The sequence below is a fragment of the Anneissia japonica genome, unplaced genomic scaffold (genome assembly GCF_011630105.1).
Source record: "Anneissia japonica isolate Jap-2015-1 unplaced genomic scaffold, ASM1163010v1 scaffold315_len769609_cov171, whole genome shotgun sequence".
Lineage (NCBI taxonomy): Eukaryota > Metazoa > Echinodermata > Crinoidea > Comatulida > Comatulidae > Anneissia > Anneissia japonica.
The window spans coordinates 29,151-54,857 of NW_022758691.1; the positions used below are offsets into that span (position 1 = coordinate 29,151).

Here is a 25,707-nt window from a genome sequence, read left to right on the forward strand (position 1 = left end):
AGTTCACTAAATTTATTGATATCGAAACACATTCTAAAGGTGACAATCAAACAAAAACCGGAACACATGTTTTGAGCAAGGAGGCTCTGATATTAGCCACTGACCATCTTCAATTTTGTAAATAAGTACAATATGAATAAAAAAAATTGAAAATCGTTTGTCGACAAGCTCAATAAAGACACAAAGCTTTAAAAGAATTGTATATGCCCCCTATGTAAAATTACAACTTACAAAGCTAAATCATAGCACTGGCATATCTAAGGGGTAGAGGGTAGGGGGCAGTTTTCACTCCCTCCCCATTGAAAATGAAAAACTATTACTCTCAAGTAGATATAAAATCACCTTATTTTTACGAGCTAGCTCCCCCTCACTTAATCATCGATACCCCAAACTTCACATTCACTCCACCATCAGGCACCACCATTTCCAGACTCCTTGATATGTCATTGACCATAGGAGAACTTTACCAATGTTAAATACAATATGATTTATGTGTATGTATGTATGTATATTGATTAGATGATTTTCTGAGATGTCTGATTTACATGTTATATTATGCATTAGTCAATTTTCATATGTGCCAGTCTCCCCCCCCCCCCCAAATCAATAGCCCAGGTTTTGAACAAGAAGCTCAATTGACTTTCACAAATACTTTCAGGGAAACAAATCTTGGTTCTGATTTGATCTTGCAGTGTTGAAAATTTGCCTTTTAAATGCACTTCCCTATAAAGTTGAAAACCTTTTCATGAATAGAGGGGTTCTCTAAATGTATTTAACTACATATTGACCAGCGAGGTTTTTAGAGTTGACATGGGAAAGCCCAACAACACATCAAGTGGTCATTTCTAAACCTCTGGCCAATAACAATACAAAATAAAATAAAATGTATAATACTGGGGCGGATGCAGGGGGTATGCAGAGGGTGCGATCGCATCCCCCTAAATTGTATTAAGAAAAATAATTGTTGTATTATATTGTTGATATTGTGGCGGTTTCGGCCAAGCAGTCTCAGTCTAGTCTAAGTCCTGCGTAAGTAAAGTCAGTCGGACACGCCGTCAGATAATACGGATCGACTATTAAATAAACTTCAAACACAATTAACTGAGTTTCTCATAGCATTTATTGGACCAATAAAACTGGTACCATTATCAACAACAAATACAATGTCATATGCGGAGCACACAGCAGCCGCCGACTGGTTCCCGTTAACACCGGAATTAAACTATAAGTAGGCCTGTCCCTTACTGGGCTCTCAAGTCTTAATGACTGAGTTGGACTATAAACTATTTTATAGAATTACTACAGGTCCTACCTTACTTAATGCTATAACGTCGGGATTTCCCAGTTCAAACTTCATGAGATCCAGAGCTCAACTACTACATGTCTTGGGCGATGGGTCTTAAGATCCCAACCCAGCTATTTTTAGATAGCCAATCGGCTCCCAGCATTAGGGAGTGGCCTAATCTATTTATGATAGGGGGGTGGACTGCACCATTTTGTTACAATATGAATTGCTTCGGCCCCCGGGAAGGTCTGGCGCCTAGCATTTTAATTGATTATAAGCAATGCAATTAACATTTATTTCCATACAAAATTTTCAAAATATCCAGTGGTGGATCCAGTAATTTGAAATAGAGCTGGGCCCAGAAAGGGACTTTTACAATTGGAGAGTGTAGACCACCTCAGCCCCACCATGGTTGGGGCTGAGGTAAGACAATTTATGATTATGATACCTATAGTTGGTCAGAAATGGCACTCTCAGACTGAATTTGAATATAATTTTCATTTTTCTCCACTTTTAAATTTCGAACAAAAAAAATTAGCGATGATGGGCCGGCTGGGCCCTTTGAATCTGCTACTATTATCCTTTTAGTCATAATTATGCCCGCTTATATATTTCGTGCAAACTAACATTCATAAAAATAATGATTTATTATCTACTAATTAGCTTGTGACGTATTTAAAATTCAAACCATGAAAAACAAATAAGATAATTCTTAAACAGTCATTAATTTAGTCTTTCTTATTGTACAATACTTTTAAAATCAATCAAGAGGTTTTTGCTTTTCTCCTCTTTTAGAATTTCACTTTTGTGTAAGTAATATTGCGACTACACTATTGTGAGTGAAAATAATACCGTCTAAGTTACGATCAAACAGGACTAGGGAGATAGGGAGCACACAAAACATTAGTTAGCATTTTGATTTCACAAACATAAAAGTAATTTACTTAATTTATCATTATCAGTAGCGACTCCAGGAAAGCAAAATAGAGGGGTGACATGGAGGACTTGCACAATTTGGGAATGTAGATCACCTCATCCCCACCATAGTTGGGGCTGAGGAAAGAAAATTTATGACTATGACACCTCTAGATTGCCGGAAATGGCACTCTTAGAATTAATTTTTAATTATAATTTTCCGTTGTTTTTTTCCATTTTTTAAAAATAAATTTGAAAAATTTAGGATCGGCTCGGCCCCACTTAAATCCGCCACTGATTATTATGACGTCATTGCATAATTGCATCAATGTAAACAATGGAGTTTGTAAACTTTTGGTATCACTAAATCGAAATAGATAGACATGTCCGTTTCAAATAATAAGTCCGTGGCAAATAATAATAATAGCTATATAAAGTGGCTATATAAAATTTAATTGACTAAACTATAATTTTTTGAAATTAGGTAAAACAGTAATCCTATGTATGTAGATAATATTAAACACTAGTATATATGTACGGGTCATAATAATATATACAAAAGGAAAGAATCGTTTATAGTAGAAATTTTATATTTGTAATAATATTGGCCTATAAGTATACACGCTTCCAATTTTAACAACGTTCAGTACATTGTTTTCACAATAAATTTAGCCTCTGATAACCGCTGCACCCATAAAATCGATCTAATGGTTTCTGAGATGGTTACGAAATGTATAAACAATTGAGTTTTTACTCGGTTTTTTTTTCTGGAAAATACGTACCGCACTTGGAAAAGTGAACAGACAAAATTCATGACAGTCATCCGTAATTGTTATTCTTTCCATTTGCTTTTAAAAGTGGGGTTTTAATTATAGAAGATTGGTGAAAAGTGGGGTTTAGAATCGATACAATGTCACCACTCTCCGAAAAGTGGGGGACGTGTCCCCCTGTCCCCACCGATTGACGCCCATGTATGCACCCGTGGAAGCAGATCATGGGGGAAGGGGGACCCCCTCACTTTTCATGAGTCAAGAGGATATGCCCAAAAATTGTTGAAATAAACTGCATATTAAATGACCTAGGTTTTAACGAAAGAGTGCTCTACAACCAGAGTACATCTTGTTTTTATTGCAAGATGCCGGTGTCTCTGCTCACAAACATCTGAATTACCTATAATACGCGACTCGAGTGCGATGCCTTTATTATAATTTGAGAAGTATGAGATAAAGTGTGCAAATAAAAGATTGGTTTTCGGCACATGAATTAGATAAAGTAAAGTAAATACATCAAAAACAATCAAGTTTTATTTCCTATGGTACCGGTATATCACAGTGATTAATTACATTGATGATGATGAATTTACTATATAAGAGTGTCATATCCGGCAATTTAGAGGTACAATTTCCCCAAATTTTACCACCTTTTACCACCATAGGTGGGGCTGAGATGCGTGTGGACAGTTTTGAAGTAGGTAAAGTAAATACATGAAAGACATGAACCAATTAAAAACCAGAAAGCAGAGTACCCAGTCCACATATGACAGCATAAATGAGTCTTATAATAGCGCCCTCTATGATAGTGTTTGGAATGCAGTTGAAACATTGAATAGTGAAAGTAAAGAGGTAATATAGCATTTTTTTTCTATTTATATACATTTTTTTTGTATTTTGGTGGAAGAAATGGAAAGAGCATCACACAAAAAGCAGTCAAAATAAGAAAAAAACAAACAATTTCTTTGAATGGCATAGTACTTATACTAATATACATGCTTAAAAACTCAATTCCTGAATAATTAGTAGTAAATGAACACAGAGAAACTTAAGGATAAGGTTGTTTACAGTGAGGTAGAGTAGTACTTAGTTGTTAGAGTAGCAGGGTTCCCAAGTCTCCCGAAACTCGCGGGAGTCTCCTGAAAACCAGAAGACCTTCCGCCTTCCCACAATCTCCCAGAAATAACCTATCTCACACAAATTCATAATGTTTACAGGTTTTCAATATTTCATTATCAATTGTCTTATGGAAGTCAGTGCCGATTACACTATGTGTGTAATAAAATTATATGTGTTAACAAAAGTCATTAACTGCATATCAGTGGAGGATTCAAGGGGGACAAATTATAAAAAAAAAGGAGAAAAAAATAAAATTATGTTCTATATGTCTTAGTGTTATGTTCTGTATGTCTTAGTGTCTTTTATAATTTTTTTTTTTAGGCAACAAACAAGAAACAAAAAAAACATTAACATAGATATGAAGAAGGGAAATTCCAGGCCTGATTTGTAACCTGCAGTTAATTTACAGACACTGTACCCTGTCATAACCATTATTCAAGTTACTAATTCCAGGGAACAGTGAAATTACAATTCTAATTCTTTATACTTTATTGCAATCTTGTATACAAAATTGAAGTTTTAACCAATCAATAAAAATCAACACGAGGAAACACAGAAAGAATGATAGCAATACATTCAGAATAAATTAAAAAAAAAACAAAAAAAAACGGCGCATAGTTTTTTAAAAATAGAACACAAATTAAGAAATTGAAAATAAGAAAAATTCAAATTTAGTAAGAATAATTATATATAAATATAATTTTTTTAAATACCTTGTACAATAATAATAATTATTATTAATACATGGTTTAATACAATGTAATATAATAAAATAAAGTCCTATATAAAGTAAAAAAATAAGATGAAAAAGGAGAAAGTTAAAATAAAAATAGAAAATTACAAAATTACTAGTTACGGCCAACCAATTGTTGAATTGTTGAAAGTTATTTAATTTTTATATAATTATCAAGTTTCTTAAATCCCTTACAGCTTACTTCTAGTGAGTCCATCAATGATGTTGAAGAAACAAACAGGTAAGACAGAGTATATGACAGATTAATGATTGATCATTATTTTCTTTTTATTTACTTACATACTTATACTCTTATTTAGAAATGAGTGTTAAAGGATATTATTTTAATATTATTATTATTATTCTTATTTTTATTTGTTTCTTATTTTTTAAATAATTATATAATTGTTTTCTAGCGACATATTTATTATTCCTAAAAGTAGATTCCTATTTTGAAATGGGCATTAAATGATATTATAAAATTACTATTATTATTCTTATTTTTATTAATGTTATTATTATAAAATTACTATTATTTTTCTTATTTTTAATAATTTTAAAAAATAATTATATTAATGTTTTCTAGCAACAGATTTATTATTCCTAATAGTAGATTCCTATTTTGAAATGGGCATTAAATGATATTATAAAATTACTATTATTATTCTTATTTTTATTAATTTTATTATTATAAAATTACTATTATTTTTCTTATTTTTAATAATTTTAAAAAATAATTATATTATATTATTAACATTTTTCAGGAACAGATGTATTTATAATTCCCCAAATTTATGTGTGTGTGTGTGCTGGCAGGATGTGTGGCCTGTAGATCTGAAGAATCATTCCACAGCCATGCAATGCATGGTGACAGGTATGGTACCCCTCAAATTATCAACATATTTGACCTCCACTATTTCCAGCATAGCACCAAGTACAGAGTGTCACATCAAATAGAAAAACAAAAGTGCACAGTGGTTCATCCTCGCTTTGTTCTTCTATTTTGATCCATTTTGTAAACAACTCAAATTTGTTTACCTCCTCTGCTCAGTATACACCTCATTTAGAACTTCTTTACTGTATATTCTATTATTAATTTAGCTGTAATTTAAGTATTGCATGCACTGTATTTATGTTTTTAATCTTTGTCTTTCAAGTAATTATTTAACTTTTGTGTATATTTTGTGTATTCCTAATTCAGGAAATCAAATTTCATGTACTGTATGTATATAAAAGTAACTGGAATCTGAATGTTGAGTCTTGAGGTTGGAGATTCAATCCCTGACTGTGCATTTCTCTTGTGTCTTTGAGCAAATCACTTTATCTGCATCCACCCACAAGTAACACTTAATCACATGGACCCTGAGGGAAAAGTGCTTCATATCTAAAAAGTGGGTGAAAGGATCAAATCTTGTAAACCCGTATTTAAGGCCGTGTTTCCGCAGCACTTATAATTTCTGCCATAATTTTCTCTAATAAAGTATCTTAAAATTCCCTCCAAATATTTTATTCCATCATGCAACATTATGAACAACAGTGCAATGTGTTCAACATCGTAACATTCATTTTGTTGACACGCAGTTTACCTTTTTTTTGTGTGAGGCCAAGAACGAAATATTCAGTACTATGTTATTTCATTCTGGGAAATAATACTGTCACAATGATGTTTTATTGTACTTCTATATAGAAGTTTTATATAGAAATTCAAGATTTCAAGATTTCATTTATTGTTCAAAAATTGAAATACTAGGCGGCAAACATTTCATTGCACGGTTACAAAAAATACATATAGAAATGCATAAATAATAACATACTGTATGATTAGAACCCGTATTTAGAAACAATATATATGACAAGGAAATTAGAATTAATTAATACATCACAGTGAGTTGTATTGCTGTACAAATGTACTGGAGGAAAAGAGGATAAAGAATGCTATAGCTTTGTTTGGTGTGCTTTACAGTACAATAAACGATACAGTAGGTAGGGATTAGACCTTAGACCTAGGCCCAGCTAGGCACTGTCGACGTCGAGCTCAGCCATTTCTGGTTTCCGTTATATTATTTAATAAGCATGACATATCCTACTTATATTAATTTTAAAGTGTTTGATCCTAAGCATACAGTAGGCCACTATGAATAGTTCCCGTAAAAACTAACTCTCAAAAATAATTCTTTGCATGGCCGTTTGACATCGGTCAAAGGTTATTTTATTTTCGCATTCTGAGCTTTTTTTTTTTAAATTATCTGATTTCTCATACGAAGGCTTATCGAAAACGTTGGGCTCCATTTCCGCAGCAAAAATTAGCAAAGTGGCTGCTTTCCAAAAATTTATCGGATAATATATGTTATAAATACAGTCAGAATTGGCAACTCTATTATTACTCCATCATCAGAGGTTCGCAATGTTGGTATTACACACGATTCCACCTTGTCATTGAAGAAACATGTCCTTAATATATGCAGAACAGTTTTCTTATCAAATTTGCAGCATCAAACATGTCACTGGGGTTACTTAAAGATGCCACCGCAAAAGTGATCCATGCACTTGTCACATCAAAACTCAACTACTGTAATGGAGTTTTTTATGGACTACCCAATTCTGTAACTAGGAAACTACAACTCCAGCTTAATGTCGCTGCTCGTCTTGTTGGTGGTACATCTAGATCCCTACACATCACTCCTACTCTTCGTCTTCTCCACTGGCTACCCATCAAACAGCGCATCGAGTTCAAGATTTTACTTTTTGTTTATAAATCTTTCCATCATTCCACATATAAATATATATCTGACCTTATTCAATTTACGTTCGGCTACTTGTTCACGCACTCTGAGATCCACAACCAGTTCATTTATACTCCACTGTTCACCCTGCCGTTTAAAATCTTTTGGCAAGCGTTCATTTAGTGTCTTGGCCCCAAAGCTTTGGAACGCATTACCTGACGCTGTTCGTGAGTCTCCATCTATTTCCGTGTTTAAGACGAGGCTTTAAGACTCACCTGTTTTGCTCTTTTTAATCAGTTTTCCTTTTTTTAGCTTTTGTGAATCATATTCCAGCGAGCCCTATTCATTTGGGCCTCAAAGTGCTGGAGAACAGAGCAGTGAGACTGGTTCTTTCTGCTGTCTTCTCTTTGTCTCTGTGGTTGTTTGCTTTTGTTAGTCTTAGGATATTATTCGGTTTTTTACTTCTGCTTCCAAGACTTTGCATTTCAAGCGCATAGAGACTATTGTAATATGCGCTTAATAAATATACTGCCATACCACCTAAGGAAAGCAGTCTGATTTAATGAGGAACACAATGAACTCAGTGAATGAACACTGGTTTTCCCATCGGCTTAAAAGAGTATATTGCACGGACCTTATATTCTACTTATTGTTTATATCCTTCCATAATTTTTATTTTATTATTCATAAATGACAATAAACATGCAAAAAAAAATGTATTTCTTAATACTAGAAAATATTATAATTCTAAAAAAACAAGCAAATAAAGATGCATCTAGCAAACTGCATAGTACAAACAGTCAACATTTTTTTTTCTGCATTTTGCATCTACTGTACTAGTTCAAAAGCAGTAGGCAAAGCCCACCTGACTATTGACCTTCGACCTGATGGTGAATACTAAAACTGAGGTTGAAACAAGCAAAGAAAGGCGATATGGAGGACAGAAAAAATGTAGAATTTGATATCTTCCCAAATTCATATCTTGAGAAACATTTTAAGAGTATTTGAAAACAATTGACACAGGTATGTGTACAGACTCTTCCTATTCATGTGATACTGCAGTGTTTTGGGGTATAAGCCCACCTCTTCTATGCCTGCTCTTACTCTATAGGTTACATCTGATTTTATGTATTAATGTCCCCCCCCCCTTCCCCCAATCACAATCAACAGTCCAGGATTTGAACAAGAAGCTCAGTTGATTTTTTACAAATACTCTCAGGTAAATAAAGATCTTGCCTTTGATTTGATCATGCAGTGTTGAAAATTCGCCTTTTAAATGCCCTTCCCTATAAAGATGAAACAGTTTTTATGTGAATAAAGGATTTCTCAAATACCTTTCAATATATTGACCAGGGGTGTGATTAGAGATGACATGGGAAAGCCCAAGAACACATCAAGTGGTCATCTCTAAGCCTCTGGTCAATATCAATACAAAATACAACAGTAAAATATATAGGATCGTGTATTTATGCAGGTTGTTGATTTTTGTTAGTGTTTTAATGGGGAAAGCATAGAGACCTTGTTTATTTGTACTACTGTATAAATAGGTCTACCTGTAAATATCATTATATGCAAATCCAAAAAAAAAAAAGAATCATTTCAGATAGAATATAAATTTAATAACAACAACAGTATTTTAATTGATTAGATGAATAAACCGATATGTTTTTATTTACATGTTATAGTATGCAATAATCAATTTTTCCTGCTCTTCCAGCAAAAGACACAAGCGTCAACTTCAGAATGTTTTACACCAAAAGCAGAAAAATTTTGTTGCAGCGAAATCTATAGCGAGTAGAAGCAGGGATTTCATATGGACCAATTAAAAGCCAGCAAGCCAAGCAGAGTACCCAGTTCACATGTCAGGATGAATGAGTCTTATCTCAATAGCGCCCTCTATGATAGTGTCTGGAGTGCAGTTGAAACATTGAATAGTAAGTAAAGCGGTAATAGAGCAGCTTTTTTCTATTATATAATTTTTTTTATTTTGATGGACAAATTGAAAAAGCATCACAAAAAAAAAAAGCAGTCAAAATAAGAAAAAAACAAACAATATCTTTGAATGGCATAGTAATTACTACTATAGGCCCTACATGCTTCAAACTCAATTCTAATTGTGAATAATTCAGTAGTCATCACAAAAACCAGCAGCCGTAACCAACAAATGAAAATTGAGTTTTGAATATATTCTGATTCTTTACATCATAAGCTTTAAAATGATGGCTCATTACTGCAACTGATTTACTTTTGCCAAAGTTATGAGTAAAAGTATTACAGCTTTGCTGTACTAAAGTATGTACAGTAGAGTACTGACATATACATTGTTATTACTCAGTTTAACATACAGCGACGGTAACGCTGGGTTTGGGATGGCATCCCTCATATATTCTATTTATTGTTAATTTAAATATAATTTAAGTATTTTATGCAATGTATTTATGTCTTTCAGGTAATTATTTAATTTATATCTATATAATGTGTATTCCCAACCCATGAAAACAAATTTCATGTACTGTACTTGTATATTTGTCAATAAATGGAATGGAATCTTGGTTCTTAAAGTTTAGGGTTTCAATCCCTCGCTGTGCATTTTGCTTGTGTCCTTGAATAAAGCACTTTATCTGACAGTTGGTTTCTTTCCACCAGAAACAACATTCAAGCATGTGGACCCGGGGGAATTAAAAGTGCTTTATATCTAAAATAAAACAAAATTGACAAATATTCTAAACTCATTATTAAAGGCAATGCAGTCATATTGATCAACACTGCACACGGTTTCCAATCAAAAGAGTATTTTGCATGCAACTTGCATTCCATTAATTGTTTGTTTATATATTTTCTGTTCATAATTTTTTTTTTTATTATTCATGGATGATAAACCATGCAAAAAAAAAGTAGTTTTCTTTACATTAAAATACTAAAAATATTATAATGGCAAAACAGAGATAAATTATCCTTCGGAGTCTGGCTTTAACATACTGGTAATCAGCTTTGTTTAACATGATCATTTTTTAATACCAGTATTAACCAGTATCATTATTATCATTATTATTTTATATAACATCATATCAGTATAGATCAGCAAGTGTTTAATTTAATGGTTAGATTGATGATAATAATAATAATAATAATAATAATAATAATAATAATAATAATAATAATAATAATAATAATATACTGTAATGCTAATGATTTATATAGTGTCAATTCCAAATCAATGATCAAAGGCGCTGTGCACTTTTTTGATTTTAATCATTTTTTAATTAGAAGCTCGCTATTCAACATCAATGATGAAAGACTACAACCAGCATTGGAAGAGCTGCAGTCCTGTGATGATCCAAATGGGCAACAGTTGGCTGGCTGTAAATGTCATTTAGTCTTATAAGTGGACAGATGAAAAATTTGAAAAAGTCAACTACTGCCGCTATAGTCATTTGAAAGGGTAAGCTATGGATTCATAGCTAGTATGTTATTTTACAAGCTTACAGGTTTCATTGATCCCTTTACTTTCAACAAAAATAAGGACTAGAAAGCTGGAAATGCTTAGAAAGAAAAAGCAGTAAAACCAGAAACTGAAATAAAGTACATGAAAACAAATTTGAACTATATGATCTCCCTAAAGTGATTTATTCCAATTTAGGACACCTGAGTAGTCGTGAATAATAAACTGAACTCATTCAGCTGATGAAGTCTTGTTGACAACAAGACGAAAGCTAGCGTAAGTAACATAAAATATTAGTTTACTATTGAAAAATATTTGGATTGAACTAAATCAGTCAAAAAAACTTACAAAATATAATTTATTGAACTCAAAGCCTTTTATGCAACAAACTTCTTCAGGATGCTATTTATAATATGAAAATGTCTTAATCCTATATTGTAGCGCATAGTGGTTCCAGGATTTCCAAGTTTAAGAATCATGATTTCTACTTGTATGTCAATATGAAAGAAATGCTTATATTACTTATTATTATATTTTTTATTATTATTTATACAATTTTATCTTAAATAAAACATCGCACACAGTTTCTTTTTTATATATGCAACATTTTTCATATATTCTTAAAACTATTCTATTATACACACACTCGCATTATACATTATTAGGCTATTACGCGTTATATCTTATTATTATTATTATTATTATATCTTTTACGAACTTAAAAGCAACTGTCATACACTGCCAGGGGGTGTTGCCGTGGGTGTGTTTTTATCTTTAAATGCAATTCCTAGCATATTCTCAGCCTGTTCATATGCACTACTACTAAATCATTCAAGGCAAAATTCATATTCTTCAGAATCATCTAATTTTTTTTTTTTTTTTTTTTTTTGGCCTTTATAGCATTACTAAAAGCTTTACACCTTTTTTCATATAAAGAAATCTTGGAAATCACATGTATATATGAAACATGTAGGATGCCGGCACCTCGACCTCTGAAGATTAGAGACTAAAAAATTTTCACAAAAACGTGATGCAATATTGACAAAAGGATTATTATTGTTTATTTTTGGTAAATATTTCATCTGCTCTGAGTTTTTTCCCTATTCTTCTTTCTTCATGCTTCTTCCATATTTACGTTAAATCTAATTTATTTTTCTATTAATAAATATTGACGCATAATGTTTAAGTAAAATATATGATTCATCCAATACATTATTACATCATAGGAAATAAATTCATTCTGGATTCAGTAAATTTTATGTGAATTTTCTTTCCTTTAGTTAATCCGTGTCAATTTTTTATAAGTAAATGTTGTTTTTACTTACAGACTTGACATGGATTAACTATAAGGAAAGAAAATTCACAAATACATTATTACATATATTTTAACTGGACTCTAGAACTAGGCCTGTGTATGCATTGTGTCTATTTAAGATATCTCAATCTTTGTCAATCTAAAGTTGAAGGTATGTCCTGGTCCCGACCCTTTAATGTCACTACTGCATAGGCTTGTCTTCATAAGACTTCTACGAGTGGATACCTTGTTTGAAGCCAGAAATCAAGTTGTCTTTTACCCAGTACCATTCGTATATTCTATTCGTATGGGAAATCTTTATCCTAGTCAATGGGTTTTTTTTTAACAATGATAAACTCTTATTCTTTATTTTAAAAAAAAAGCCCCATAAGTACAGTAGCAGCCCAAGTAGTTGTAGTTCAAATGTACAAAGGAACACAAACAAGAAAATACAGAAGGAAACATCAAAAGTACAATTAAAAACCATACTCAAGTACAAAGTCAAATATAATAAAAATATAAAAAGACATAAATATGTCAGTTACATAATATTATAAGGGGGGAGAGGGAGAGGGAGGGGTTTTCACTTAGTTTAGGTTTTCATTTTTTTTAATAGGAAAAGCATATTGTTTACTTGCACTATAGGTCTACTTGTTATTATTATGCGAATCCAAATATTAAACAGCATTTAATAATTCTTGCTCTACGAGAGAAAAATCCAAAGCAGGAGGTCATCTATTCTTTTATCTTTTTTTTTTTCTTTTAAGAATTACTATGAAGGAGATGAGACAATGTATGCCACTAAATCCACCCAGCAGCCCTCAGCAAGGCAGAAACCCTTGGGGGTCACACATAGGCTTAGCCTAGTGAGCCTTGGACACACCCAGTAAGTTTATAGTAATCCACAAATTACACTACTTCTAGAGCCCATTGTGGTTGCAGTGTGGCTTACACCATAGGCTTAGCCAGCGAGCCGTCCGCCCGTCTTTTAGACAGCCATCAATTGTTTAGGACGGCCACTTTTACCTTTTCACCTAATCAGCTCAGCCTAGCCTAATTGGGCCAGGCCTACCTTTAGCAAATTCTTTATATTCTTCAAATCTATCGAATAATATATTCAATTAAAAGCTAAATCATATTTGCGTTTTTTAAAAACAACCTTTATTGATTGAATGTATATTGTTTTCATACCAATATATTCGGTGGAGATTCCCAAAAATATAACGCTTAACCATTGCCTGCGGCTGTGAAAAGTTCACTAACAACATGCGTCATGTTTAAAACGTTTATACTCTCTTGAAAATTGACGGTTCTGAGTCGCCCACAACGCATGCACCTGGCTCTGCAAGTACAGTACTTGAAATTCGGTTCTCTGACATAATATTGCTGGTGTTCGTAACTCTCTGGTTATAATTAATTCAAGAATATCGTAAAGAAGATTTGTTGTCGTTAATGTCACAAGGTAAATTTTATTAGTCAACAAAATACAGTAGGTTTGGCCTATCTGTCGATTCGGAGGCCCTAGAGTAGATTATTCTCATAGCCTAGAAACATTATGTGAGTGACTATAACAAAAATATCTTTGTAATAGCTAATACAACACTATTCCATTGAAGACAAAATTCCAACATTTAAACACCTTTAAATGCCCTCTAAAGATCATAATTTTCTAATTTTTTTTTCTTACGTTTGGGAGGTTGCATGGCCCATCCATCGGCTCAGGACCACACCCACTAGCTTCCATTTTGGGCGGCCTATTTTATTTTTCGGGCTAAACCCCAGCCTTAAAAACTACACTTGGTTGATTTGATAATACTCCCCAGGAGAAGTAGGTTTTGCACACATTCATAGGCTGTAAGCAAAACCTAGTAGGCCTCCCTTTTGATTTTAATAAAATAGAGAAACTTTATTTGTTCAGCGATGAAGCCACAGACACACCCGGTAAGTTGATAGTAATCCACAAATTGCACTACTTGCACAGCCCATTGTGGTTGCAATGTGGCCTTACACAGTATTCCACTGATAAAACTTTATTAACTTGATAAAGTAGGTTTTGCACCCAGCCAGGCTGTAGACAAAACCCCAAAAGTAGATCTTATTTGAAATGAGCATTAAATGATATTATTTTGAAATTACTATTAATAATTCTTATTTTAATTTTTTTTTTTTTATAATTGTATTATATTATTTTTTTTTTCATTAACAGAATTATTCAATTCCCAAAATTTATCATTCATTTTCATTTTTTTAAAAAATGTGTTGAATACTGGTTTGTCAGACAAGGCCTGTAGCAATAATTGTGTGAGTGCAGGATATGTAGCCTGTAAAGATTCTCTCCACAGCCATGCAATGCATGGTGACAGGTGGGGAACCCCTCAAATTCAACATTTGACCTCCATATATAACAGCTTAATTTTCTCATTTACCTCCTCAGAGTACAACTCAGATCTTCATTACTGTATCATGAAGCTTGCCATCCCAAAACCAGCAGCAGTTACCAACAAATGAAAATTGAGTTTTGAATATATTCTGATTCTTTACATCGTAAGCTTTAAAATGATGGCTCATTACTGCAACTGATTTACTTTTGCCAAAGTTATGAGTAAAAGTATTACAGCTTTGCTGTACTAAAGTATGTACAGTAGAGTACTGACATATACATTGTTATTACTCAGTTTAACATACAGCGACGGTAACGCTGGGTTTTGGATGGCATCCCTCATATATTCTATTTATTGTTAATTTAAATATAATTTAAGTATTTTATGCACTGTATTTATGTCTTTCAGGTAATTATTTAATTTATATCTATATAATGTGTATTCCCAACCCATGAAAACAAATTTCATGTACTGTACTTGTATATTTGTCAATAAATGGAATAGAATCTTGGTTCTTAAAGTTAGGGTTTCAATCCCTCGCTGTGCATTTTGCTTGTGTCCTTGAATAAAGCAGTTTATCTGCACAGTTGGTTTCTTTCCACCAGAAACAACATTCAAGCATGTGGACCCGGGGGAATTAAAAGTGCTTTATATCTAAAATAAAACAAAATTGACAAATATTCTAAACTCATTATTAAAGGCAATGCAGTCATATTGATCAACACTGCACAGGGTTTCTAATCAAAAGAGTATTTTGCATGCAACTTGCATTCCATTAATTGTTTGTTGATATATTGTGTGTTCATAATTTTTATTTTATTATTCATGAATGATAAACCATGCAAAAAAAAAAGTAGTTTTCTTTATATTAAAATACTAAAAATATTATAATGGCAAAACAGAGATAAATTATCCTTCGGAAGTCTGGCTTTTACATACTGGTAATCAGCTTTGTTTAACATCATCATTTTTAATACCAGTAATACCAGTATCATTATTATCATTATTATTTTATTTAACATCATATCAGTACAGATCAGCAAATGTTTTAATTTAATGGTTAGATTGATGATGATAATAATAATAATAATAATAATATACTGTAATGCTAATGATTTATATACTGTAGTGTCAATTCCAAATCAATGATCAAAGGCACTGTGCACTTTTTTTATTTTAATTATTTTTTAATTAGAAGCTCGGTATTCAACATCAATGATGAAAGATACGACCAGCATTGGAAGAGCTGCAGTCCTGTGATGATCCAAATGGGCAACAGTTGGCTGGCTGTAAGTGTCATTTAGTCTTTAAGTAGACAGATGAAAAATTTGAAAAAGTCAAGTACTGCCGCTATAGTCATTTGAAAGGGTAAGCTATGGATTCTTAGCTAGTATGTTATTTTACAAGCTTACAGGTTTCATTGATCACTTTACTTTCAACAAAAATAAGGACTAGAAAGCTTGAAATGCTTACAAAGAAAAAGCAGTAAAACCAGAAACTGAAATAAAGTACATGAAAACAAATTTGAACTATATGATCTCCATGAAGTGACTTATTCCAATATAGGACACCTGAGTAGTCGTGAATAATAAACTGAACTCATTCAGCTGATGAAGTCTTGTTGACAACAAGACGAAAGCTAGCGTAAGTAACATAAAATATTGAAAAATAATTGGATTGAACTAAATCAGTCAAAAAAACTTACAAAATATAATTTATTGAACACAAAGCCTTTGTTATGCAACAAACTTCTTCAGGATGCTATTTATAATATGAAAATGTCTTAATCCTTTTATAGCGCATAGTGGTTCCAGGATTTCCAAGTTTAAGAATCATGATTTCTACTTGTATGTCAATATGAAAGAAATGCTTATATTACTTATTATTATATTTTTTATTATTATTTATACAATTTTATCTTAAATAAAACATTGCACACAGTTTCTTTTGTATATATGCAACATTTTTCATATATTCTTAAAACTATTCTATTATACGCACACTCGCATTATACATTATTAGGCTATTAGGCGTTATATCTTATTATTATTATTATATCTTTTACGAACTCAAAAGCAACTGTCATACACTGCCAGGGGGTGTTGCCGTGGGTGTGTTTTTATCTTTAAATGCAATTCCTAGCATATTCTCAGCCTGTTCATATGCACTACTACTAAATCATTCAAGGCAAAATTCATATTCTTTTTTTTTTTTTTTTTTTTTTTTTTTTTTTTTTTTTGGCCTTTATAGCATTACTAAAAGCTTTACACCCTTTTTCATATAAAGAAATCTTGGAAATCACATGTATATATGAAACATGTAGGATGCCGGCACCTTGACCTCTGAAGATTGGAGACTAAAAGATTTTCACAAAAACGTGATGCAATATTGACAAAATGATTGTTTATTTTTGGTAAATATTTCAGCTGCTCTGAGTTTTTTCCCTATTCTTCTTTCTTCATGCTTCTTCCATATTTACGTTAAATCTAATTTATTTTACTATTAATAAATATTGACACATAATGTTTAAGTAAAAAATATGATTATATGTCATTCAATACAATATTACATCATAGGGAATAAATTCATTCATAAATCAATTTTTTATAAGTAAATGTTGTTTTTACTTACAGACTTGACATGGATTAACTATAAGGAAAGAAAATTCACAAATACATTATATATTACATATTTTAACTGGACTCTAGAACTAGGCCTGTGTATGCATTGTGTCTATTTAAGATATCTCAATCTTTGTCAATCTAAAGTTGAAGGTATGTCCTGGTCCCGACCCTTTAATGTCACTACTGGATAGGCTTGTCTTCATAAGACTTCTACGAATGAATACCTTGTTTGAAGCAAGATATCAAGTTGTCTTTTACCCAGTACCATTCGTATATTCTATTCGTATGGGAAATCTTTATCCTAGTCAATGGTTTTTTTTTTTAACAATGATAAACTCTTATTCTTTATTTTAAAAAAAAAGCCCCATAAGTACAGTAGCAGCCCAAGTAGTGTAGTTCAAATGTACAAAGGAACACAAACAAGAAAATACAGAAGGAAACATCAAAAGTACAATTAAAAACCATACTCAAGTACAAAGTCAAATATAATCAAAATATAAAAAGAAAATATGTCAGTTACATAATATTATAAAGGGGGGGAGGGAGGGAGGGAGGGGTTTTCACTTAGTTTAGGTTTTCATTAGTTTTAATAGGAAAAGCATATTGTTTACTTGCACTATAGATCTACTTGTTATTATTATGCGAATCCAAATATTAAACAGCATTTAATAATTTTTGCTTTACGAGAGAAAAATCCAAAGCAGGAGGTCATCTATTCTTTTATCTCTTTTTTTTTTTCTTTTAAGAATTACTATGAAGGAGATGAGACAATTATGCCACTAAATCCACCCAGCAGCCCTCAGCAAGGCAGAAACCCTTGGGGGTCTCACATAGGCTTAGCCAGCGAGCCTTGGACACACCCGGTAAGTTTATAGTAATCCACAAATTACACTACTTCTAGAGCCCATTGTGGTTGCAGTGTGGCCTTACACCATAGGCTTAGCCAGTGAGCCGTCCGCTCGTCTTTTGGACGGCCATCAATTGTTTAGAACGGCCAATTTTACCTTTTGACCTAATCAGCTCAGCCTAGCCTAATTGGGCCAGGTCTACCTTTAGCAAATTCTTTATATTCTTCAAATCTATCGAATAATATATTCAACTAAAGATAAAACATATTTGCATTTTTTAAAAACAACCTTTATTGATTGAATGTATATTGTTTTCATACCAATATTCGGTAGGGATTCCCAAAAATATAACGCTTAACCATTGCCTACGGCTGTGAAAAATTCACTAACAACATGCGTCATGTTTAAAACGTTTATACTTTCTGGAAAATTGACGGTTCTGAGTCGCCCACAACGCATGCACGTAGCTCTGCAAGTACAATATTTGAAATTCGGTTTTCTGACATAATATTGCTGGTGTTCGTAACTCTCTGGTTATAATTAATTAATGAATACCGTAAAGTTAAGGGTAAATTTTATTAGTCAAAAAAATACAGTAGGTTTGACCTATCTGTCTATTCGGAGGCCCTAGAGTAGATTATTCTCATAGCATAGAAACATTATGTGAGTGACTATAACCAAAACATCTTTGTGATAGCTAATTCAACACTATTCCTTTGAAGACAAAATTCCAACATTTAAACACCTTTAAATGCCCTCTAAAGATCATAATTTTCTATTTTTTTTCCTTATGTTTGGGAGGTTGCGTGGCCCACCCATCAGCTCAGGGCCACGCCCACTAGCTTCCATTTTGGGCAGCCTGTTTTGTTTTTCTGGCTAAACCCCAGCCTTACACACTATACTTGGTTAATTTGATAGTACTCCCCAGGAGCCATTAAGTGTTTTAAAGTAGGTTTTGCACACATCCATAGGCTGTAAGCAAAACCCAGTAGGCCTACCCTTTTGATTTTATTAAAATAGAGAAACTTTATTTGTCCAAAAAAAAAAAGGAAACCCAATTAAAGGTAAAAAAAAAAAAACAGTACATATGTAAAATTCTAACATAAAAAGTTAAATCATGGCAGTGTCATACTGTATATAGGTGGCCGGTGGGAGGCAGATTTCACTCGCCCTCTCTAAACACTTGCACCTCCTCCATTGATAATGTTCAAAGCAAAAGAAATCAATTATCTCAAGTAGATAAAAATCACCTTATCTTTGTGAGCTAGCTCCCCCTCACTTAATCATCGAGCACTCCCCCCACTTTACCTTCACTCCCCCCTCAGCCCCAACATTTCCAGACTCCTTTATATGTCACTGATCTTTACCGATGTTGAATGCAATATATATTTAATAACAGAAGTGTGTGTATACTATTGATTAGATGAATTTCTGAGATGTCTTATTTACAACTTAGTTTTATCACAATAGGGTCTGTGGTTGTTATTATGCATCAATCAATTTTTCCTGGTCCTCCAGAAAATGATACCACCATAAATTTCAGGAGTTTTATGCAAAAAGCAGAGAAATTCTGCTGCAAATGAAAGTAGAGCAAAATCTATAGTGAGTACAAGCAGGGACTCGCTGGTTTCAGATGGACCAATTAAAAGCCAGCAAGCCACTATGATTAAACATAAATCCAAATATGATAACATAAGTGATGAGTCTGATCTTAATAGCGCCCATAGTGTCAGGAATGCAGTTGAAACATTGAATACTAATAGTAAAGAGGTAATAGAGCATCTTCTTTTTTGGAATCTTTTCATTTTGTGTGTCAATTTTTGTGTCAACATAAATTAAAAGAGAATCACAAAAATACATCAGTCAAAATAAAAGAAAACATCAAAAATGTCTTTGATGGCATAGTAACTACTGTTACATGCTTAAAATCAAATCTCAATTCTAAACTGTGAACAAGGAGAAACTAATAATGATGTTGATTACTAAATTTTTAAATATTTGAACACATTTTAAAGATGAAATTAACACTACTAAATAACAAGTTTTGAGCAAAAAAGCTCTGATAGTTGGCACTGGCCAATTTTGTCGATACAATATTGCTCACCTGAGAGGGTGAAAACTCTTGCCCGTCTTTCATGACATGTATTCTATTGCTATAAAGTGCTATGTTTAGTTTCCAAGAAACTTTCATATAGTAAAATTCATCATCATCACATCACCATTTTATAGTCAAAATGAAGCGCCAACAAATTTATTTCCGACAATCATATATATCTAGTTAATATGTTTGATGTACGGTACTGTAGAAAATACAACTTAAAAACATTGGCTTTGATGTATTTACTTTTGCATTCAGAACCGTGAGTCCACACCCATCTCTACCCCACTATAATTTGGGCTGAGGTGATAAAATTCGGGGAAATAGTACCTCTAGATTGCTGGATATGACACTCTTGTATAGTATAATTCATCATCATCGATCTAATACATTGCTGTGATATATTGTACCATAGAAAATAAATCTTAATTGTCTTTGATGTATTTACTTTACATGTGCCGAAAACCAATCTTATCTTTGCACTTTTTTTCTCATACTTTTCAAATTATAATAATGCACGCTCACTCGAGTCATGTATTATAGGTAATTCAGATGATGTTTGTGGGCAGAGATACCGGTATGTTGCAATAAAATATGATGTACCTTTTCATTTATGCAGTTTATTGCAACAATTTTCAGGCATCTTCTTGACTTAATATGAAATTGCATTGCAGACGAAAAGCGCATTCACATTCCTATCGGAGTTTTTGCGAAGTGAAAAAATGCGCAACCAATCAGAGCTCAGGAAGCTAACCGACGCTTTGATTTGTGCGAATAAATTTGCCTAGTGGAAAACCAGCTTTAGGACCCCTAAAGTTGCCGTGTTAATCTGAACCAAAAGTAAAAACTAAAACAGCAGTTACTTATACTAATACTTTACATAATTTATTCAACACCAAGCATTTGCAGTAACTTCTTCAGGATGCAATGTATCATGTGAAAATATCTTAATCTCTTTATTAGTGCATAGTGGTTCCAGGATTTCCAAGTTCAAACATCTTATTGATTTCTACTCGTATGTTAATATGAAAGAAATGGTCTTCAATGGAGAATTTGGTTACTGGAAACCAAAAAGAACAATTGGAGACAGGTATGTGCACCCGCCCTTCCTATTCATGTGATACTGTAGTTTTTTTGGGGGAAGCATTGAGACCTTGTTTATTTGCGCTACAAGTCTGCCTGTTATTATTATGTGCAAATGCAAAAGAAAAACAAAGCAGTAGTAAGTTTTACTGTCAGGAGAAAAATCCCTGATATGTTTTTAGGTAAGAAAACTTATATTATTATTAGTAGGCCTATGCCTATATTTATGAAAATATCACATGTTTTCCGACTCCCGAGTCTCAGCTGGGTCGGCATGCATAGGGCAGGCCTCACCAACTGTAGTATTAATCGTACGTTTCATATAATTCATATAACTGAGCATCTAATCAAATATTACGGCTTTTAGGCTAATATTCAACACAAAACAAATTTCAGTGGGACGTGCGACGTAACTTTTAGTAATAGTATGCGCAGACTGTAAGGTAAGGTAAGGTTAACCAATCAGAAGTGGGAGCAGAAGCCAAATTAAAGCGCTTGGTAACCTAGATACTGCACACATTATCATAGGCAAAGCATAGCAGCCCAGTGAAGTACAGTAGTTCAGTTTTCTTTGCTATAAAAATCACCTTCCCCGTGGGTGTATTTTGGTGAACTTTTTGTATGTTGTAGAGATAAATTTTAACTATATATATTCATGGAAAAACGTTTTGTTGCAATTACATCCAACTTTGGTGTTTCAAATCTGTATTTCTGGTTGACTAATATTTTTTGCGAGTTAGCTCCCCCTCACTTCATCGAGCCAGTACAGTACCCCCACTTCATCTTCGCTCCCCATCAGGGCCCACAATTTCCAGTATCCTTGATTCTCACTGATCATAACTTTACCGATGTGAAATACAATATAAATTTATTAACAACAGTATGTATATTGATCAGATGATTTTTTGAGATGTCTTTCACATGTTGGTTATATTATGCATTAATCAATTTTTGTCGTATTTCTGCAAAATATACCACAATCTATTTTAGAAGTTTTGCACGAAAGACAGAAAAATTCATTTATATACGAAAGCACAGTAAAGTCTATGGTGAATAGAAGCAGGGCCTCGCTGGTTTCAGATGAACCAATTAAAAGCCAGCAAGTTGAGCAGAGTACCCAGTCCACATATGACAGCATGAATGATGAGTCTAATCTCAATAGTGCCCTCTATGATAGTCAGGAATGCAGTTGAAACATTGAATAGTAACAGTATAGAGGTAATAGAGCATCTTTTAAATTTTTTATGTTAATTTGCTTGAATTTTGTTTTACAATATTGTGAAGTCAGCCTATTGAAAGAGCATCTAAAAAAACAGTCAAAATAAAACATAAAAAATGACTTTGAATGGCATAGTAAGTATCTACTATTGCATGCTTAAAATTCTCAATTTTGAATTGTGAATAAAAATAATAGTAAATAAACACAAAGAAACTATGATGAGGTTGTTTACTAAATCCTACAAGGTAGTGTGGCTTCATAGCTCAGTTGTTAGAGTAATAATCTTAATAATAATATTATTTTTATTTTTCTCATTCTAATTGTAAATTGGAAATTTGAACTAGGGGACCAATGACAGTGCAGTGTTAACTGACTTAACTAACTACAACATATGGATACAAACATTGTCCTTTACCCGCTGAACTTTCAATATAAGGGTTATTCGAGGAGCAAAGCTAGTGATCAGAAACCGTTTAAAACCTGCTACTAGCCGGGTTTCAACTGGGGTCTTCAGCACAAGAAATACTGACATGAGATATTCGAATAGGAAGAATCATAATAATTATATGATTCCTTCTTTTTGAATAAAAGCTCAATTAATTTGCTTGTATTTTGGTAGTTGCATCGAAATATTGTTCCTTTTATTATAAAGGTAATTTCCATCATTTTAAATTGCATTGTGGGTAATTTTTACATTGTAGAGTATCAGCCTGTAAGTGTGCTTTTATGTTAATTTGCTTTTACAATCAATAATCTTGCATTAGGTATTTATGGTGAACATAATTTTCGACGCCATGCCAGACCATAATATAAATATACAAGTTTTCAATAAAACATTGCTCTAATCTGGAATACCGTCCACTCCACCTGATTTTTTTTACTAGATTTAAGGTGAGTGATTTTCATACCCAAGGTGCTCTATTTTTTTCACACCCCTGAAGAGCAGTTTAGGTGAGTGATGGTGTATGGGAGTGCAATCGCTTGCCTCAAATCACAAGCCTAGCACTTAAAAGCTTCGTTGAACCAGATATATATTTTAAAATATCAATTTTTATCAACTATCCAAAGAACTGCATCCATCCTCAGTAACACAGTTAGCCAATCAAGCCTTGATTTTTTTTTTTTTTTTTGGTAGAATTTGTTGCGCATGTTACAAAAATACAAGATAATAAACTGTAATTGGAGTACTGCGTGGTACGTCTTCACAAGTATGATGAGAAAACAGCTGTCTTTGTTGTTAAATATTGCACTGATAATTATGGTATAGCTAGCAAATCATAAATAATGCAATTGTTACCATTTGCATTCATGGATAATAGATGTGTATCATTTTTCAAAGACCATTAAAAATGCAAAGGTAAAATAAGGAAGAATTACTAATAATAGTAGGATGGTACTTGTTTACAATTTCAGATGCATTACCACAGCCAGTTGTGATTTGTATTGCCCATATAGTCAACAAATTGCATGTCATTTGTTAGGATAAGGATGCATTAATTATGTCATGTCATAATTATATATCTACCACTTTTCAAATCAGATGCATCTTAAAAACAAAGGTTAATAAATACTGAAATATATATTTATCCTTAGAAAATCATATTAAGGACTCATAGAGCTTTGGCAATATATATTTTTGTAAAAAAACATAACCTTCCATTACCATTATTGAAGTTATTGTTATTAATAACATGTTTGTTTAATCCCTTACAGGTTATACTTCTAACGAATCTGTCAATGATGTTGAAGAAACAAAAAGGTAAGACAGAGTATATGACAGATTAATGATTATTCATAATTTATTTTTTATATACTTACAAGCATATATTCTTATTTTTAAATGAGTATTAAAGGATATAATTTTAATATTAATATTATTATTCTTATTTTCACTTGTTTTTTTTTTGTAATAATTATAATATATTAATTTTTTCTAGTCCAGAGTTTTTTTTTAATTCTCAAAAGTAGATTATTATTTTGAAATAAGCATTAAATTGTTATTATTCTAAAATTACTATTATATTATTCTTATTTTTATTTATTTTTTAAATAATTATATTATTAATAATATTTTTCAGGAACAGATGTATTTAATTCCCACAATTTATCATATTCATTTTAATTATTTAATTTGTTGAATAATGCATTTGGGAGACAGAGGCCTGTAGCCAGTGTGTGCTGGCAGGATGGCCTGATCTGAAGATTCTCTCCACAGCCACACAATACATGGTGACAGGTGTGGTACCCCTCAAATTATCATATTTGAACTGTTATACTCCTAAATTTTTGCCCACCAGAACCAGAACCTCGACTATTTCTATATGCATAGCGCCAAGTAAAGATCGTGTCATATCAAATAGAAAAACAAAAGTGAATGGTGGTTTTGTCTTTAGTTCTGATTCTGGCAGTTCAGCTACTAATGATTCTGTATTGAAAAAAGATAATAACCTAAAGCCTATTCTTTAAAGTGAACATGGTTGACCTTTGACTCGAAGATCTCATCCTCCCTTAGTTCATCCGTTGTTTGTCTTGCTGCTGGGTGACCACAACACCCTCCCCTCAGCAGCCAATGTCTGAGGGAGTTGTCTTTGTCCCTGATGATGGCTGGACCCGATGCAGTTTTTGTCTTGAGGAACACATTCTGGTAAAACTATCCATCATTGGACACCATCTTGGCATTTCAAAAAAAAAAAAAAAATGTATTGGTTTAAGTAGAGTGTCAAGAAAAGTGTTGATGAAGTCAGGGTTTCAATCCTTTGCTGTGTGTTTGGCTTTCCTTGAGCAAAGCACTTTATCTGCATTGCTTCTCTCCCCGCAGCAACACTTAAGCACGTGGACCGCTGCGGAAAATCGCTTCACCTCTAAAAATAAAGACTAAATCTTCTAAACCATATTTAAGCGAAACAATCTGATTGAATGAGCAACACAAAAATCTGTGTCTTATAGAGAATTATACGAAACTTGCATTCCATATTGTTTGTTTATATATCTATTTTAATTCATAAATTAACATGAAAATTAACATGAAAAAAATGTGTAAAAAATCTGAAACATTATAATTGAAAAAACAGATAAAAATGCAAATAGCACACTGCATAGGGCAAACATTGAATAATTTCTCTATATTTGCATCTACTGTAGTTCTAAAGCATAGGCAAGGCCCACCTGAGTAT

General features: G+C 32.6%; 1 protein-coding gene across 11 annotated transcripts; it reads left to right on the forward strand.

Moving 5' to 3' along the window:
* Nucleotides 1-4,917: 4,917 nt before the first annotated feature.
* On the forward strand, nucleotides 4,918-25,707 carry LOC117125323. Of its 11 annotated transcripts, XR_004448093.1 has the most exons (14): nucleotides 4,918-5,063; nucleotides 5,587-5,696; nucleotides 8,386-8,568; nucleotides 9,263-9,479; nucleotides 10,813-10,987; nucleotides 11,186-11,263; nucleotides 13,049-13,167; nucleotides 15,858-16,030; nucleotides 18,033-18,149; nucleotides 21,196-21,322; nucleotides 22,306-22,533; nucleotides 23,670-23,728; nucleotides 24,248-24,293; nucleotides 25,676-25,707. XR_004448093.1 is itself a non-coding variant. In XM_033271789.1 (8 exons), the coding sequence occupies exons 4-8, from the start codon at nucleotides 9,359-9,361 to the stop codon at nucleotides 21,259-21,261; spliced, it is 495 nt and encodes a 164-aa protein (XP_033127680.1). In that variant the 5' UTR covers nucleotides 4,918-5,063; nucleotides 5,587-5,696; nucleotides 8,386-8,568; nucleotides 9,263-9,358; the 3' UTR covers nucleotides 21,262-22,278. The 11 variants fall into 11 exon arrangements, 1 of the variants encoding a protein (XP_033127680.1); XR_004448095.1 differs by lacking the exon at nucleotides 23,670-23,728; XR_004448097.1 differs by lacking the exons at nucleotides 22,306-22,533; nucleotides 23,670-23,728 and having other exon boundaries at nucleotides 25,676-25,704.